This window comes from Equus quagga, chromosome 19, assembly GCF_021613505.1.
Source record: "Equus quagga isolate Etosha38 chromosome 19, UCLA_HA_Equagga_1.0, whole genome shotgun sequence".
Taxonomy (NCBI): Eukaryota; Metazoa; Chordata; class Mammalia; order Perissodactyla; family Equidae; genus Equus; species Equus quagga.
In genome coordinates this window covers 38,461,333-38,478,442 of record NC_060285.1, presented here as the reverse complement: position 1 = coordinate 38,478,442, position 17,110 = coordinate 38,461,333, and the positions used below count along the sequence as shown (strand labels likewise).

Sequence of the window (17,110 nt, the reverse complement as noted above, 5' to 3'; positions counted from 1 at the left end):
GCAGTAGTCATAAATTCCTTTTTATGTAGCTCTGGGTCTAATCTTTCATCTAAATTCTCTGTTCTATTGTAGCTATTCATGGAAGTCTATTTTGCCCATTTTCATGCAGCCTACCATTCAATGTAATGAGTTCATAATGTGATTGGTTGAAAAAGAATTTAGGACTTCTGTTATTGTTTTCTTTGCCATTGTTCATTCTCCTTTACTAATCTCTTACCTCCTACGAGCCTGGATGGAGGAGGAACAGAAAGAAGGCATACACTAAACCTCTGTCTGTAGAAGAATGGTCGGCCTGAGAATTCCTGTGTAACTTCTATTTTCTTTACCAGACAAAACAACTTACAGTTTTTAAATGCATGTAGTTCAAAACAGAAAAACAGTAATAAAAATGCCAGATGATATAGCCTTGGAATTTTTAACTTTAACCACTAAAAATGGCTGTAATGTTTTTAAATCAAAAGTTTAAAAATATTGTATGAAATTTGAGATGAAAAGTTCAGAGTTATTACATTTGAATTAAGTACATAAAATATCTAAGTTTATATTAGAAATAAAATGCTTTTCACATGCCTTTATATTGCTGTTTACTAATCCTTTCTCACCAAGTTCTGGCAGGGTTTAGAAATAGCTATGTGTATTATCAAAATGTTTATTTTTTTGAACCACAAAATTTAACTTTGGTTTTCATTTGGGATTTTTCCATATGTGTGCCACTTGTGAAAAATTTTAAATTGCTGGATTGGGAAAAATATAGTCCTAAAGCATGATTTATAGATTCTTCATGTTTTAGGTTGACTTATATGGGAAATTTTGAAGCCAAGAGAAATTATTGTAAATTAAGGAGAGACTCAGTAATGTATATTGGTCGTATACATTTCCTCCCTTTCCAGAAAAAATCAATAAGCATTCTGCATAAGCCAAATTGCTGGGCTTAACTTTAAAATTTATTTGTAAGAAAATTATGGTTCTCTAAACAAATTTTAAGCTTAACTTTTAAATTTATTCTGTAGTAACATCTTCTTAAGTATCTAGAATGTTTTATAGTTTTGATTGTGGCTAGTAGGTAAATATTTTTGGACCAATATTAAGATGTAACTATAAATAACTAAGCTTATCTGTTTAGAATTATAACTTTTCAATAAATATTTATTAAACACGTACTATACTTAAATTATTTAAACCCATCTATCAAAACTTTAAAATGAGTGTACACATGCAAGCATGTGTGTGTGTGTGTGTGTATACATAGGCACATATCTACTTACAATTTTAGTGAAGTTTGTGTGTGCTTTTATGGCTAAAATGTGAATTTATAGGCAAACATCTTTTGGCTCATGGAATTAGCAATCATGCAGGCAGTGAAAAAGGATTAAGATCTTAAATTCTTAATTTTTACATTCTTAAAGAAAAATTTATGAGAACATCTATACATTTGAGGAATAGTTGATAGAATTTTATTTCACCTTTTTTTCCCCCAAGGACAGTAATTATTTTATGAATAAAACCGAGAATAGATCAACAATTGGAATAATGGTTGTCTCATGAGATCAGGAGATATCAACAGTTTTGTGTTTGATGCTGCTGTCTTTAGAAATTATGAAAGGTAATATAGGCTTAAGAGGCGTGTGATGTGCAGGAGGTGGGTAGGGTGTAACTCACACCGGCTCAGGCAAGAAGCTCCTGCGCATCACTAATGAGACTCAGCCAAGGAGGCGCCTGCGAGGTGTAAAGCTCAGATGCTGTATGTAGTCAGAAAGCCTGGAGTTCCTTTTTGAATTACTTTATTACAAAGCTTTACTTATAAGAATTTGAGTCCTCTACAAAAACGCAAACTCCTAAGATGCCATCATAGTAAAGACCAACAATCTGGTTACATTTCAGGGAGAAAGGCTACACTGAAATGAACATTGTGAGAAAACTCAATTTAATGATACCTTGGAGTATATTCTTGCTTCATATACTGCTGTTTTTAATACAAGGTAAGAACTGATATTCAATTTTCACCTTATTTTATTGCATTTTAATGTCTCTTGTAACTGATAGGAACAATTTCCTGTTATACTGTAAAGTACTTTGAAGTCATTAGAGTGGATATATACTAAATGATACCCAGATCATATTTTGAAGATTCTTAATAATGTAGATAACTTGGAACTTTTAGTTTCATTTTTTGGCTCTTTTTTAAATGTTAAAATCATGCTTTTATTCTGATATGCAACTGTTGATATGCATAGCTGTCTGGGTAGCTTAACATTTGAAATTTTGTAATAAATAGAGAGAAATTGAGTACTTAAACTGTCTTCATGTCATCAACCCAAAGAATAGTAAAAAGACGTTATAAGATCTTTGATATTTGGGACTAAGAATTGATTTTTGATTATTTTCATAGCAATTTTATTTATAAATTAACTTTTATAAAATATTTTTATGGGGAAAGCGTTTATTTACACTCAGTTGCTAGTTTTCAATCCCTGAAAAGGACTGCATATTTTAGAGCTTGTAGGGGAAGTGGGGGAAATTACTTGAGTGTAAAAGACTGGAGGAGTCATAGCCGCTGTCTTCCAATCCTAATAGTGACTGCAACTTCAAGGAGAAAATGTCACAGAACGTTGAGAGCTGGAGGGACTTTGGAGATCAAGTTGCCCAGTGCTGCTATTTGTGATATGTTCGGTAGCATTTACTAAGTGGTAGGACCAGGACTAAAACTTGGATCTCTGACTCCAAGTCTAGTGCTCGCCCCACTGGATCATGGTTCTGTGTAAAGCTAGGTTCACTGCCCATTCTTTCTGGATTGCCCATCACTCTGATGTCTCACAGTGAATTTGCTGGTCAAAATCCTCCAGAAAGTGCAAAATAACTAACAGCAAAACTCAATCTAAGTTTTAGAATTTAGGTTAAAATGATCTATTAATAGCCAGAATATGTGACCAAGATATTTGGGCAACTTCTTTTTCATTCTTATATATATATTTCTCTTGGCAGGATATATTTGTGCATCATCCATCTTGACGGGATTATCAAAGTGAGTATTTTTTGTTTTTTCTCTCCTCTAAACCATAAAGTTAACGGGAACAAGCAAAGCTCAGCAGGAAACTGTATCTGCTTTTTAAAAAAATAACTGAAATATTTTACAAAATAAGGGCATGAGATGTAGTTCTTTAAAACATTTCCACAAATTAAAAATGATTGTGCCTTCAGTTCCTTATCTATGAAGCAAAAATATTTCCTTTCCTTCCAATTACAAGAGGAGCTCTCGGTGGTGTCCAACGACCGTAGATACTGAGGAAACATTATTTTCAGGTCAAAGATTTGTAAAGAAGTTATATGCAGTATTTTCCCTTTTTATACCGTTATTATTAATATACATGGTTGATGAAATGTGCTGTGTTCTTAACATAGAGTAAAACAGTTTTCAATGATAAAAAGAATAAAACAGTTGTAGCAGTAAATAATGAAAATCCTTTTTTGGACTAAACCGATCTGCTTAATGAAAAGCAAATCTATTCGCCTTTTGATTTTGGCAAATCACAGTTTGATGTGCTTACTCACATTGATGTTAGTCTGCCCTTTATGACATGCAGAGGGAGAGAATTAAGTATTATGTTTGAAAAAAGTGAAGGTGTGCTTGGCAAATACTTACCTCCTCAGTTTTATAAAGTCATGTGGAGAGAAAATATCGTGTGTGCTGGCGCTACAATGTTACACTATTTTGTTTATTTCTCTATCTTGAAGTTTCTTCCTAAAATTCAGTTTACATCAGAGACCAGAGAGATTTGGGGACATTCCCAAGTTTTGTAAACCGAGACAGCGCCACCACCCAAATCTAACCCCTCCAAAAGGGGGAGGGGAACCTTTTAAATGTGAAACCAAGAAAGACTTCTTTGATAAAGTGATGGAAATCAGGAGGAAAACACCAGCTCTCCCTTGGGAAAGGCTAGTTCAGGTTGCCTAGAGGCCTTTGACTATACAAGTTCTTTTTGTTTTCTTCCAGAAAAGGGTTTAATGAAAATCGGCAGAAAAGAGCTCTTTTAGCAGCACAGGTAGGTTATGCCTCGGATAGAGAGAGAGGCAGAGAATAATACCTTCTGCTTTGGGCCTCTCCTATCACTTCAACAATGAGAGCTTTGTGGAGGGGAATAAAATGCTAAAAACAAAACATGAAGGAGGAGTAAGAGGCGAAGTAACTTCTCCAGTGCTTTTCTGTGACCCTCAAATTCATGCTTAGTTCACATTTACTTGTTTGAGGTCAAGTGCATTTTTGCTCTTCTTACCTACTGATAGGCTCACAGCATTTGTGGGAGACTTAGTGTCATCTACTTGCCAGAAAATTTTGATTAGTTTAAAAGTTAAGCACACTATCAGTGAGAACAATGACAACAGAACAAATACAACCAAACATGGACAGAGAAAGGTACAAATGATCTGAGTTAAGTACTGCAAAAGGGCATCAGAGGCGTCCGGGTGTCCTGACTGAGGGCTTTTCGATTGTCTGATCAATCTCAATTACAGGCACTTCTGGAGAGAAAACCTTCTCTTTGGTGGGGTGGGGTAGCACTGAATTTGAGGAGAACTTTTTACCTGGGTTCCAACATCCTAAAGGATATTAGATAACATAATTGCTGTATCTCAAACAATGGTTGGAATGTTCAAACGGGTGGGTTTTTAGTAATATTTCTCTATAAAAGATGGACAGTAAAATAGAGAATCTTAACTTAATAAAGTCATTTCTTTGGGAAGTAATATGATTTGAGTATTTATATAGCAAATAGCTTATATATTCAAAGAAGTCTTTGTTGAATGCTGAATTGCAGTCAATCCCTACTAGCATTTTCTGATGGATGCCTGAATTTGTGTATTTTGTGGTGTTAATTAAAGGGAAGCGAACCAGAATTGATATGCTGTTGTGACAATTTAGAAGACAGAATTAATTTATTCTTATCAAGAGTAGAGAACTTTTTTTTGTATTAGAATGGGTAAAGGATTGTCTAAGGAATGGAAATACTTTTTTTCTTAAAAGAGTGTTTTGTGTAGTTAAGTACTTATGCATTATGTGAAGTGATTTCACACGTTTGCCGGTAGACCATATTAACCACAAAGGGACATCAGCATGGCTCAGAATAAAATCTCATTTTGAGAAAGCTGCATTCTGGTGAACCCACTAGATTGAAGAACCTGTGAAATCTACCCCAAAGTTGTCACATGAAGTGACCTATGGATGGGGTTATACTATTGTCTCTTTAGATGTTTTTAGAATTTGTATCATTTACCCCAAGGGAGTTACCTTAATACCTCCCATCTGTTAATAATTGAGGAACACATTTACCTTGTCTTGATTTCCTTTTTAGAGAGAATCAACAACAGAACAGTTGCCTTTCTATTTCCTATAGCTAGAGAACGTACATCAAAATCACTTAATATCTGAAAAAGTTTTAAAAGAAGAAATGTTAAAGAAGGACAAGGAGGTCATAATCATGAGTTGTACCATTTAGGACCAAATTTCATCTGTTATAAGGTCATTCTTGTCCACAGATCCACTGCCCCCTTCTAGGAAGACAGAACACTGCTGGATAGATAGTTGTGCAAGTAAGGATTCAGAAATATGTTGGCAATGAGATGAACAATAAGCAAAGAAGGGGTAGACGCACTTCTGTCAACGGTTTCGTTGTACGCTGCAGTGATTTCTCACCTAAAGGTGGTATTTCTCTGTGCTTCTCATCTCCTGCAGAGATGAAATCATCAAGGAAGAAAAATAGGCTGTCTTCTTTTATCCGTTATGTGACTAAATGCATGCACTGCGTGGAATTTCTTTGCATTTGTACTGCATTTCAAAAATTCTTCCCCTGAAAGCAGGAGCTGAGACATAGACTTAGCTATGGGTAATTTATCTGGAATGTGCTGCGCAAGTGAAGGAAAGGGGAAGGTGAGACTAGGAAGGGAGAAATCCAATACAGCATGTGTTAATGAGGGGCTTCCTGCTTTAGGCATCTCAGGCTCAGCCCTGTTGGGGCCCCTCTGAGGAGCTGTGTAGACTGTGCTTTAGAATTGTTTCTCCAAGGGATGGAGGAAGCTCGGGTACTTATCCACCAGCTCATGGCTCTCATTGGTTGAGGGTGGCCCCTGGGGGGCCTTAAATCCCCTGGAAGACACTTCTGTGGTGTGTCCTGCTTGGACTCTCTCCTCAGGCAGAGATAGAGAAAGAATCTGGTACTTGAAGTTGGAGGATCTCAATGTGCACAGAAACCCAGATGCAGTGAATTTTGAGGCGGGCCGAGAGGATGTGGGGAGAGGCATCCACAGAATCTTTCATAGCCATGCTTCTAAACAGCCTTGGGAAGCAGATCATTCCCTTTCAAATAATGTTTATTTTCAGTTCAGTTGATATTTGTTGACCACATACAAGGGATTAGGCTGGAAATAGAACCTTGAGTAACAGTGCTCGTTATCCAGAAACTCCATGTCTAGTGCAGGTAGGTCTGTAAAGAAGTCGTTTCTGTATAACTTGTTCATTGACTCTAAGACATCATCAATTATTTGTCATCATTTATATGACATGAAAAGTAAAAGTGCTCCCAATCGTAAATGTAAGATGACATTCTGAGTTTAGATTTGGTAAAAAAATAAAAGCTGTGTGTCATGCCTTAGCATTGGTGAAATATTGGTGTATAATGCATAGAAAGCTGTAGCTATTAGGATGCTGTTGTAACCAGGAGGCTGGTGTGCTAGGTAGTCATTGTAATTTCCATGAAGGTGTAGCCTGAGTTGAATGAGAGGATATGGAGCAAAACCCAAAATATATGTTCTTGCCTTGGTCTAGTGTTACCCAATGTGTTCAGTTTTTGTCTAATAATAAAAACAGGTAACATGTTTACAAACCTTATTATGTGCCTGGCACTATTCTTGGTGCTTTACTTATCCCATTTCATTTAATAACAATTCTGAGGCAGCTAATGTTTTTCCGTTTTATAGATTGGGAAACTGAGGCTGAGCAAGTTAAACAATTTCTTAAGGTCATAAGACTGTATGAAGAAGAGTTGAAGTCACTATACACTTTCAGTGAGTATCAGAGATGATTCACCAGAGCCAGAGCAGGAAGAGTTTGGTGCCCAGTAATATTGGTGGCTGTGTTAGAGTCAGTAAGTTGGCAGCAACATGGCAGAAGAGAGAATGAGACTTGCTGACTTGGGGGAATCAAGGTCAGAGATTGTTGTGAGTCTAAGTTTGAAGACTGAGGCAAGGGCAAAAAGAGGAGATTGTGCAGTGAGGATAAAAGCTGCAAGGAATGAGAGCAGGAGACAATGAACTTCGAGTCGTAGTGTGGGGCAAGGAGTTTAGAAAGGAGTCTTCAAGTGGGAAGAGTGTGTGGGAGTTCTTTTATTCAGCATGAGGCAGGTTTGCCTGTTAAAAGAAAAAGTAGTGGGATGGAAAATGCCGAAAGAAAACTTTACATGAGGGAAGGAGAGCAGAATCTGCCGAGATGGGACTTTCTAATTGAAGTCACATTCCATCCCCTCCCGTTTCTTTGAATCCTTCACTCTTTCCAGTGTTTCTAACATCATCTGCTGCTCAACCGGACAGTCATGTGGCAAATTTTGACAGTGTGTATTCTTCTGGTGAACACTAGAAAAATGCTATTGGAAAGGACATTGAATCAGACCATACACTAAATTGGCATTGAGTTGGAATAAAAATCCATAATTGATTAGTTTTAGCAATCTACAATTATTTGCAACTAAGCTATATTGACCTCTAAAAGTCTTAAGGTTTTTATCTGGGTTGCTTAGGTGAATATAAATCTTTTTATTGTCAATTTTCTATGTTTGAGGCAGTATACTGGAATCTTTGTTTACATTGTTTTAATTTATTATCATAACTGCACAATGAAGTAGGTACCATTGTTCTCATTTTACAGAAGAGTAAAATGAGGCACTAAGAGGTTAGGAAACTTACTTCAGAATTAGTAACGGTAGAATCAGGACTCTAATCCAAGTCTGTTTGATTCCATAATTCATGCTCTTAACCCTACTCTGTAGTGCCTCGGGATCTGTAAAAGGATATATTTAAATGTTCTATGAACTTCAAGTGTCCATTCCTTGGGGACTGAGGGTGACACACTCATGCTGCTGCAGTAGAAGCTTCTGTGGATGGTGTCTTCACAGATGGGGCTGCAGGCAGGGGAGACATGACTGTCTGTTGGTACCTCAGGCCCAGGCGTTTTCTCCAGACCCATCTACACTTGCAAGTACTTCTGCAGGCAAAGCAGTCAGTTAATCCAAAGATTAGACTCTGGTCAGGCTCTTTCCTAAGTAGGGTAGGGAGGCAGGAGAAGAACTGAGGTTAGAGGGGATAAAGAGCTTGTCAAAGTCATGTGCAAAACCAAACCAAACCTTGAAGTCAGGTCTTCTAACTCCAACCCCACAGGAGCCCCTCTCTGCCTCGCGGAGATTTTGCCTCAATAATCCAAGGAAACATAGAGTCAGCACTTTCCAATTTCTGTATTTGTAGCTGTTTTCCAGGTTTTCTAATTTGCATGTTTGGCTTGAATTCAATAATTTAACCCTCTTGAATTCTTATTTCTTTCTTTCAAAGTTTGAAGCAACTTCTCCAAGATATTTTTTCCATGAAGGTATTAATTGGGGTGAGAGCAAAATAAAAGGTCAGTGCTGCACCTATGGTTTTGTATTTGCTTTCCTTTTGGGGGATATATTGAGTCAAGTCTTTATGACTTCATGTCATACATGGAGGAACCTGAGCCAGGGTGGTGATAATACTTAGTGATAGTTGAAGTTCAGCTCATATAGAAATTTGAGTTATATTTGAAAATAAGCAGGGTTAAATACTTAGACAAAGCTGATAACTACATAACCAGGAAAGATATCACTGGGTATCAGAAACCTATTTCTGTATCAATTACTTGCTTTTTGATTCCTTCACATCTTTATTTTTGCTTACCAATTTCCCATTTCCATTAAGCAGAATGCTGATGGTAGTGTGAAATTTAATTTGAGTTTTTTTTTGCATTTAAAATAGCAAGGCTCTTGATGAGTTTTGGCTTGATCCTTATTTTCAGGAGAATAAACAGAGCTGTCAATAAAGTTTTGAAGGAGATATATTTGTTTATCTAAATATTTAGATGTTTATTCATTGGAAAAACGTGAGATTGTGATCTAAGATAAAATTTTAAAACTGTATTTAAGTTTATGTAAAGCATCACTTCTGACCTACATTTACGATTAAAGTTGAAACCATTCATTTTTCCTCAGGTAGGATATCCTTAGAGAATTGTACGTCTTGCAACATAAAGAGATATTTTAGATCAATGGATCTTAAGGTGGAAGGTTAATAGCATTATCTAATCCTTGTCTTTGGCAAAACTATCATTAACTTATTACAGTTAGATACATGTCTTCCATGACCTTAACATATTCTAGAGAGGTCCAATCTTTAGTAATACTTTATAGTCACTCAAAGACGTCACCATAGTTCTCTTGTGTTACTTAAATCCTTCCTGCATGAGTTTTGCCAGTTGCTTCTTGTCCTCTCCTTATTAGAGGAAAATTTTTCACTGTGATTCATTTGCATTTTTAAAACTTGTTCAGGAGCTCAGTGTTTTTTGCTTCCGCTTTTCAACATAATCCTTTGGGGCAATTTTTCTCTTCATGAAAGAAAGAATATTTTTGGTGACAACCAGCTGTGACTTTGTCTTCTGCCCCATTAAAATTAAGTATGGGTCAGAAAGCATGCGTCATTTGTAATTAAGCCCGAGGATTAATACACAAACTTCGAATGAAGTGTTTAATCTTTCTCTTTGAAAATGGAGTTTCCTTTTGAGTTTTATACTTTGTCTGATCCCTCGAAATAATGATGGACGTATTCTATAATACAGCACTTGCTCCTGGAGAAGGAGTCTATCGGACGTGCAGCCGGTGCCAAACTCCATCAACGGAATCATCTGCAGCTTGCGTATTTCTGGTTCTCATCATCTGGGACAGGGATTCCTTACATGGGAACTTGACCTTTCAATTGCTTGAAGGAGGCTAACCTTTGCTCTCAGGGTAGTTTGAGATGTGAAAGCCTGTCTTTCTTGTTTCACTGCACACATAATGAAATGAACTAGATAGAGACTTGACCAGTTTAATTCTTTAGCTCATCAAAGGCAAAAGGCCCAGGGTTCTGTTTGAGTTAGTAGTGGTCACAGTTAGTACAAGCTAAATCTTGACACATTATGTTTATAAGAACGGATGCACGCCAGAAGATAATTTATTTTTTGTCCCTCAGGTTCTTGTCCTCATGAATGCCTTAACGGAGCTTTCTGTTCTAAGACTGGTACATGTGACTGTCAAATATTTCAGGCGCTTGGGACAAGGTGCCAGATTGGTGAGTTTCAGGGATGCTTACGAGAGAATTATGAGATGCCGAAGAGAACATTAAGGCATAATTTGCTATATTAGTGTTCATCCATTGGGAGTTGGAACGATCATATTGTATATTACCTAAAGTGGCCACAATTCATTCCCAGTGATGTAGAAACAATGTAAGAAAATAGATATGCCCACTCTATTTCCCTTCTCACTCATCTCTATTGTTTCCTCAAGCACTATTTCTTCGAGTTTTTTTCTACTTTATGTTGTACTAGCCCATTAAAACCAGTTTCTCTTTCGCTTGTCTTTTACTTTATAAATTAGAGTTGCTATTTGGAGCCACTCATTCCCTTTAACTTTGAATTAATTATACGTTCTGTACATAAAATAGAAATAGTATGGAGAGCTCTTCAAGGGGAGGGGCTTCTAAAATATTTTTATCCACAGTGTCTACGAAAGGATCCTATAATTACCAAAACATATTCATTTATTTAATAAGTATTCCTAGATCTACTAGATCTCAGGCTAGGCACTGGGGATCCAGTAGTGAATGATGTAGACATGTTCCTGCCCTCCTGGAGATTACAGTCTACAGGAGGCTACCAACACACAGCAGACACACATTCGTTATACTTACAATGTATGCTATCAAGGAAAGTACAAGATTCTCTGAAAATATGCAACAGAGATAAAACATGCTGTCAGAGAAAGCTGCCTGAATAATGAACTCTGTATTTTTTTCCTGAAAAGGCCAAAGTTCGCTGAAGCTAATAAATCTAAGTAAAATTTACAAAAAAAAAGATACCCTGATTATGCCTTATCTTTATGCTCCCTACAGAGTGTATTAAAATATTTTACACATATTAAGTGCTAAGTAAACGTTATTGATTTCCATATCATTCTAAATGGAAGGGTCCAGAGAATCAAAATAGAATAGAGACCTATCCACAAGGGAGGAGAGAGACATGAAGACAACAGGAGATGTATTGTGTGACTTAAGGCAAACATTGCTTGAAATCTGGCCAGTTTGAGGTCATGAATTCCTAAGTTCCAGCACACTTTGGATGACTAATGCTCCCCATCCCCAAGTCCCAGGCATGTAAACATGAGTTCTTTTGTCATGATTATTTTTCTCTGTGGATATTAAGAAATTTTTGAAAGAATTGCAAGGACTGGGACACTGTAATGCTGCCTATGCAAATTTTAGGACACTCAGTGGTGACATTTCTTTCTTCTCTGAGCCATTATATTTTCTTTGTCACTATTACCTCCTTTTACTGTATCGTGTTCCCTACTTCCCTTCTTCCAGAGTCTTCCTTACGAAGCAAAAATTAAGGAAGTTTCTAACATAAATCCTTTCTTCAAAACAACTTGGAGACCATGTTTTATCTTCAGGGGAGTTGACTAGTTTTGAGAGCAACTAGTAATTTTATGTTAGTGATTTCTTCCTGTGATATTGACCACTGAAGAAGAAAATATTTATTTTAATGAAAATTAGAATCACCTTCTATGACTGAACCTTGCCAGGCACAGATGTAATTTATTTTATTCTACTAAATATTATCCTATTTCTTTCCAGTGCCAAACATGGGCAGTGGCAGAGATGGGATTTGCAAAACCTGGGGACAGTACCACTTTGAAACTTTTGATGGCATCTACTACTATTTCCCAGGAAACTGTTCTTACATTTTTGCAAAGGACTGTGGTAATTTGGAGCCTCAGTACACTGTATGGGTAGGTGATCCTAGAGCATCATTAACCTAAAAAATTATTTCTGCAAAGTCTGTATTTTTAAAGTACTGGAAAATATGTAATAATCATAGCATAAATATTTAGGGCCCTGACTGCAAAAGGAGTGGGGTTGGTTTTTAATAGGATGGACCAAATTTGCAGCTATATTGAGAATAGTTCTATTGAGATGGGGCCTAGAACTGGGAGAAGGGTTTGGATCCATATGGGAGGGACTTATAGGCAATGCCAAAATGTCTATATCATGGGTGTCTTAGGATCAACTCTAATTGATATCTCCATTCTTCGGGTTTTATTTGAACATTTTGAAGAAAGAGTGGTTTCAGGCACCATCCAGATTACTCTTACGTGCTTCCTTTGACACTTCCACTGTGATGCCCATCTGTATTAATTTTTTAAAACGGCACCGCTCAGCATGAACCAGAGATTGGCTTTTATGAAATGGAGTACATGAGCGCAGACTAGAGGATGTGGAGAGAGGGAGCTGATTGCGAGCTACATTGACACTATATGACTGAACTCAGAGAGTTAATTCTCAGTTGCAGATTCTTGACTCAAAAGGATTCTTAGGAGACACCCCCAAATGCAAGCTGCAGCGTAGCTCTAGTTGAAGTAAGGTAATCTGGGGCCTCTTTCCCTACCTACTCTCTTCCCCTGAATTTCCAGGTATCTCAAAGCACAATCAAGAAACTGCTGTGCTGTCCTGTTCAAAAGCTGAAACTCTCCCTAGCCCTCGTTTGTTTGAATCTGTTTTCTCTTTCCCTTCTAAATTACGACGGAGTTGCCTGAATTTTCCTCTTCTCCTTGGTGAGGCAAATATTAAAAATTGACACAAGCTTTTTTTTTATTGAAATTATGACAGTTTACAACCTTGTGAAATTTCAGTTGTACATTATTGTTAGTCATGTTGTAGGTACACCCCTTCACCCTTTGTGCCCTCCCCCCACCCCACTTTCCCCTGGTAACCACTGATCAGTTCTCTTTGTCTATATGTTAACTTTCACCTATGAGTGGAGTCATACAGAGTTTGTCTTTCTCTGTCTGGCTTATTTCACTTAACATAATACCATCAAGGTGCAGCCAAGTTGTTGCGAATGGGATGATTTTGTCCTTTTTTATGGCTGAGTAGTATTCCATTGTATATATATACCATATCTTCTTTATCCAATCATCAGTTGCTGGGCACTTAGGTTGCTTCCACGTCTTGGCTGTTGTAAATAATGCTGCGATGAACATAGGGGTGCATGGGACTCTTGGGATTGCTGATTTCAGGTTCTTAGGATAGACACCCAGGAGTGGGATGGCTGGGTCATAAGGTATTTCTATGTTTAACTTTTTGAGAAATCTCCATACTGTTTTCCATAGTGGCTGCACCAGTTTGCATTCCCACCAACAGTGTATGAGGGTTCCTTTTTCTCCACAACCTCTCCAACATTTGTCGCTCTTGGTTTTGGATATTTTTGTCATTCTAACATGTGTAAGGTGATAGCTTAGTGTAGTTTTGATTTGCATTTCCCTGATGATTAGTGGTGATGACCATCTTTTCATGTGTCTATTGTCCATCCTTATATCTTCTTTGGAGAAGACACTGAAGCTTTTTGATAGCAACAAATCCTTGTGACCCAGAAAGGAAATGAAGTCTATTGAAAATTAACTTCTGAGGCATAAGGATACAAATTCAGAGGTCTCTGTAGGTGGGGGAGTTAGTGGGATGTGTCTTGAGGACGACAGGGCTCCTGTTCTCAGTCACCTACTATCCTTTACTCCTCCACTCTGTCACTGGGCTTGTCACTCAAACACCTTCTGACTCCCTCATTGAACGTTCTTGTTCAGTGGCTCACCCTTTTGAGGATTAAGGTGTCAACTAGATAATCTGTCCTTTGAGATAGCACACAATGCTGAACTGTGCTTCCAGAGTTCAAAGATGTTGTTTCTACTTGGCCCTGTTTTGGCTTGTGGAATTTTCTTCGAAGTCAACAAATCCATTTATTTTAAATGTCATCTTTCCCCTGATTATGGCAGTAGTTCACTTCTTTTCTAGAAAATTTGAAAAATTCAGAGAAGACTAAAAAATAATATTAGAATTACGTCAAGAGTTTCCCTTGCTAATGGCTTCACATATTCTGCAGTTTTTCCTCTGGACTTTATACGCATTTATAATATTGAAATCATACTATGTATAATTTTCTATCCTATGTTTTCACCTAATATTGTATCAAGAACTTTCTTCCATGTCAGGTATTGACGAACACAAATTTTGTTTGCTGTATTTTTTCCAACTTAGAGAATACTCAAATTATTTCGTTATGACCTGTTTTAGAAATAGATTAAAAATATTTTCAATATTTAAAAAATATTTTAATAAACATATTTATACATATATCCTTTTTTATACTCCTGATTGTTTTTCCTTCTTTAAATTCAATTTTATCTTTGTGAAAATAATACATGTACATAGTTTAAAAGATTTCATCACAGCATATGAAGCCAAAAAATAGTCCCCGCTTTCCTTCACTCCCTACTCCAGCTTAAATCTGGCTTCCCAAAGGCAGTTACTTTAACTTTTTTAGATGTTTCTTCTGGCTTTTATCTTTCATGTCAAAATATGCTATCATTTCTTTATTTTTCAACGGTAGGTCTTGTTCATTCACTTCCTACTATGGAAAATAGGGACTCTTCTCAGCAACATCATCCTTCCTGTCCCTAACTCACACACACACACACACACACACACACACAGACACACACACACACAGACACACAGAGACACACACACAGACACACACACACAGACACACACACACACACACTCTCTCTCTTTCCTTCCCTCCTCCTAATAGAGTTACTATCATCATTGTGGGTTAAACTGTATGTGGTTTTTACATTATTGTCATTTACATATTGTACATATCTGAACAATATTCCTATAAATATTGTTTATAGCTGAGCCCAATAGGTTATTTTATTTCTCTTCTTTGTACATTTTTATAGAGTTAAGTTATCCCACTTTTTGTTTGCTGCATTTTCTACACTCCAATCATTATTTTTTCACCTCCAAACTCCCCATCTCTATATCACTCTTCTCAGTGTGGCAGATACATTAGAACCTCTCAGTTTCTCTCTCCCACTCTGAGACGTCCATTCCTCAATTCATTCTCCTACTCTGGTCGACACTGGTTGCTTTTGAGCCTCCCATGGGATTTCTTTTCACCAGCCTCCTGGAGAATTTCATTGTTCTCTCTCCTGTGTTGGTTCCCCTGTTTCTTGGGTCCTGTGAAATGTCTCTTGATCCTTGAACTTTGTTCATACTTGAGAGATAGGCTCTAAAAGCTTTTTGGATGCTCTGAACATGTGGACAGTGCTTGGCTACTGGAAAAGGAAGATACTTTCCTAGAAGGAGTGTATTGAGGGAGAGTTTTGAATCTTGACTGTAATTTGGAAATCACTTTCAGAATTCTGAAATTCAACGCCTTGTGATCTCTGATTATTTTGCAGACAGCCTTTTTTTCTTTCTCTCTCTCTTCAGAAACTTTTAGATCTTTTCTTTATCCCCAGAGTTCTGAGATATTATAATTATGTGTTTTATTTTCACCGTACTAAGTACTTGATGGGCCCCTTCTAGCTTTACAAATCCTTTAGTTCTGGAATAATACTTCTTCTTTTCTCTTTTTGGTGAGGAAGATTGGTTCAGAGCTAACATCTGTGCCAATCTTCCTCTATTTTGTATGCGGGATGCTGCCACAGCATGGTTTTATGAGCAGTGTGTAGATCTGCACCCGGGATCCAAACCCGTGAACCACTGGCCACCAAAGTGGAACTTAATCACCACACCCCAGGGCCGGCACAGTGGAATAATGCTTATTAATTTCCTCTCTTCCTCCCTCTTTTTCAGAAATACTGTTATTCAGATATTTGAGCTGCTGAACTGAGCAATTGATTCCTTAATTTTCTTGTTGACTCATCTCTCTTTTCCATTTTTTAATTTTTTGTTCTACATTTTGGGGGATTTCTTTCCAACTCTCAGATATTTATCCTCCAACCATTCTATTTCAGTTATAAGTTTCTCCTATCATATTGTCAATATCCAGTCATTTGCTTTGATTTCTTGAATTTCATTTTTTTCAAATTGAGGTAATAATAGTTTATAACATTGTGAAATTTCAGTTGTACATTATTATTTGTCAGTCATTATATAAATGTGCCCCTTCATCTCTTGTGTCATCCCCCCCAAACCCCTTTCTTCTGGTAGCCACTAAACTGTTCTCTTTGTCTGTGTGTTTGTTTATCTTCCACATATGAGTGAAATCATACCGTGTCTTTCTCTGTTCGGTTTATTTCTCTTAATGTAATAACCTCAAGGTCCATCCATGTTGCAAATGGGATGATTTTATCTTTTTTATGGCTGAGTAGTATTCCATTGTGTATATATATATATATATATATATATATATATACCACATCTTCTTTATCTAGTCATCAGTCGATGGGCACTTGGGTTGCTTCCACATCTTGGCTATTGTGAATAATGCTGTAGTGAGCATAGGCGTGCATAAGTCTCGTTGAATTGTTGATTTCAAGTTCTTTGGTAAATCTACTGGTAAATACCCAGTAGTAGGATAGCTGGGTTATATGGTGTTTCCATTTTTAATTTTTTGAGAAATCTCCATACTGTTTTCCATAGTGGCTGTACCAGTTTGCATTCCCACCAGGAGTGTAGGAGGGTTCCCTTTTCTCCACAACCTCACCAACATTTATTTTTTGTCTTGGTGATTATACCCATTCTAACAGGTGCAAGATGATATCTCACTGTAGTTTTGATTTGGATTTCCCTGATGATTAGTGATGTTGAACATCTTTTCACGTTCCTGTTCGCCATCTGTATATCTTCTTTGGAAAAATGTCTGTTCATATCCTCTGCCCACTTTTTGATCAGGTTGTTTGTTTTTTTGTTGTTCAGTTGTGTGAGTTCTTTATATATTATGGAGATTAACCCCTTGTCGGAT

The 17,110-nt window shown here is 37.0% G+C and overlaps 1 protein-coding gene across 1 annotated transcript in view; it reads left to right on the top strand.

The window, feature by feature from the left end:
- The first annotated feature begins 1,900 nt into the window (after positions 1-1,900).
- Positions 1,901-17,110, top strand: part of OTOGL (otogelin like) — a 143,049-nt gene continuing 127,839 nt past the window's right edge. Inside the window, exons 1-6 of the mRNA XM_046646650.1 lie at positions 1,901-1,979; positions 2,983-3,022; positions 3,992-4,040; positions 8,587-8,653; positions 10,276-10,374; positions 11,938-12,092. Coding sequence (XP_046502606.1) covers positions 1,901-1,979; positions 2,983-3,022; positions 3,992-4,040; positions 8,587-8,653; positions 10,276-10,374; positions 11,938-12,092 — 489 coding nt within the window. The remainder of the gene's footprint in view (positions 1,980-2,982; positions 3,023-3,991; positions 4,041-8,586; positions 8,654-10,275; positions 10,375-11,937; positions 12,093-17,110) is intronic.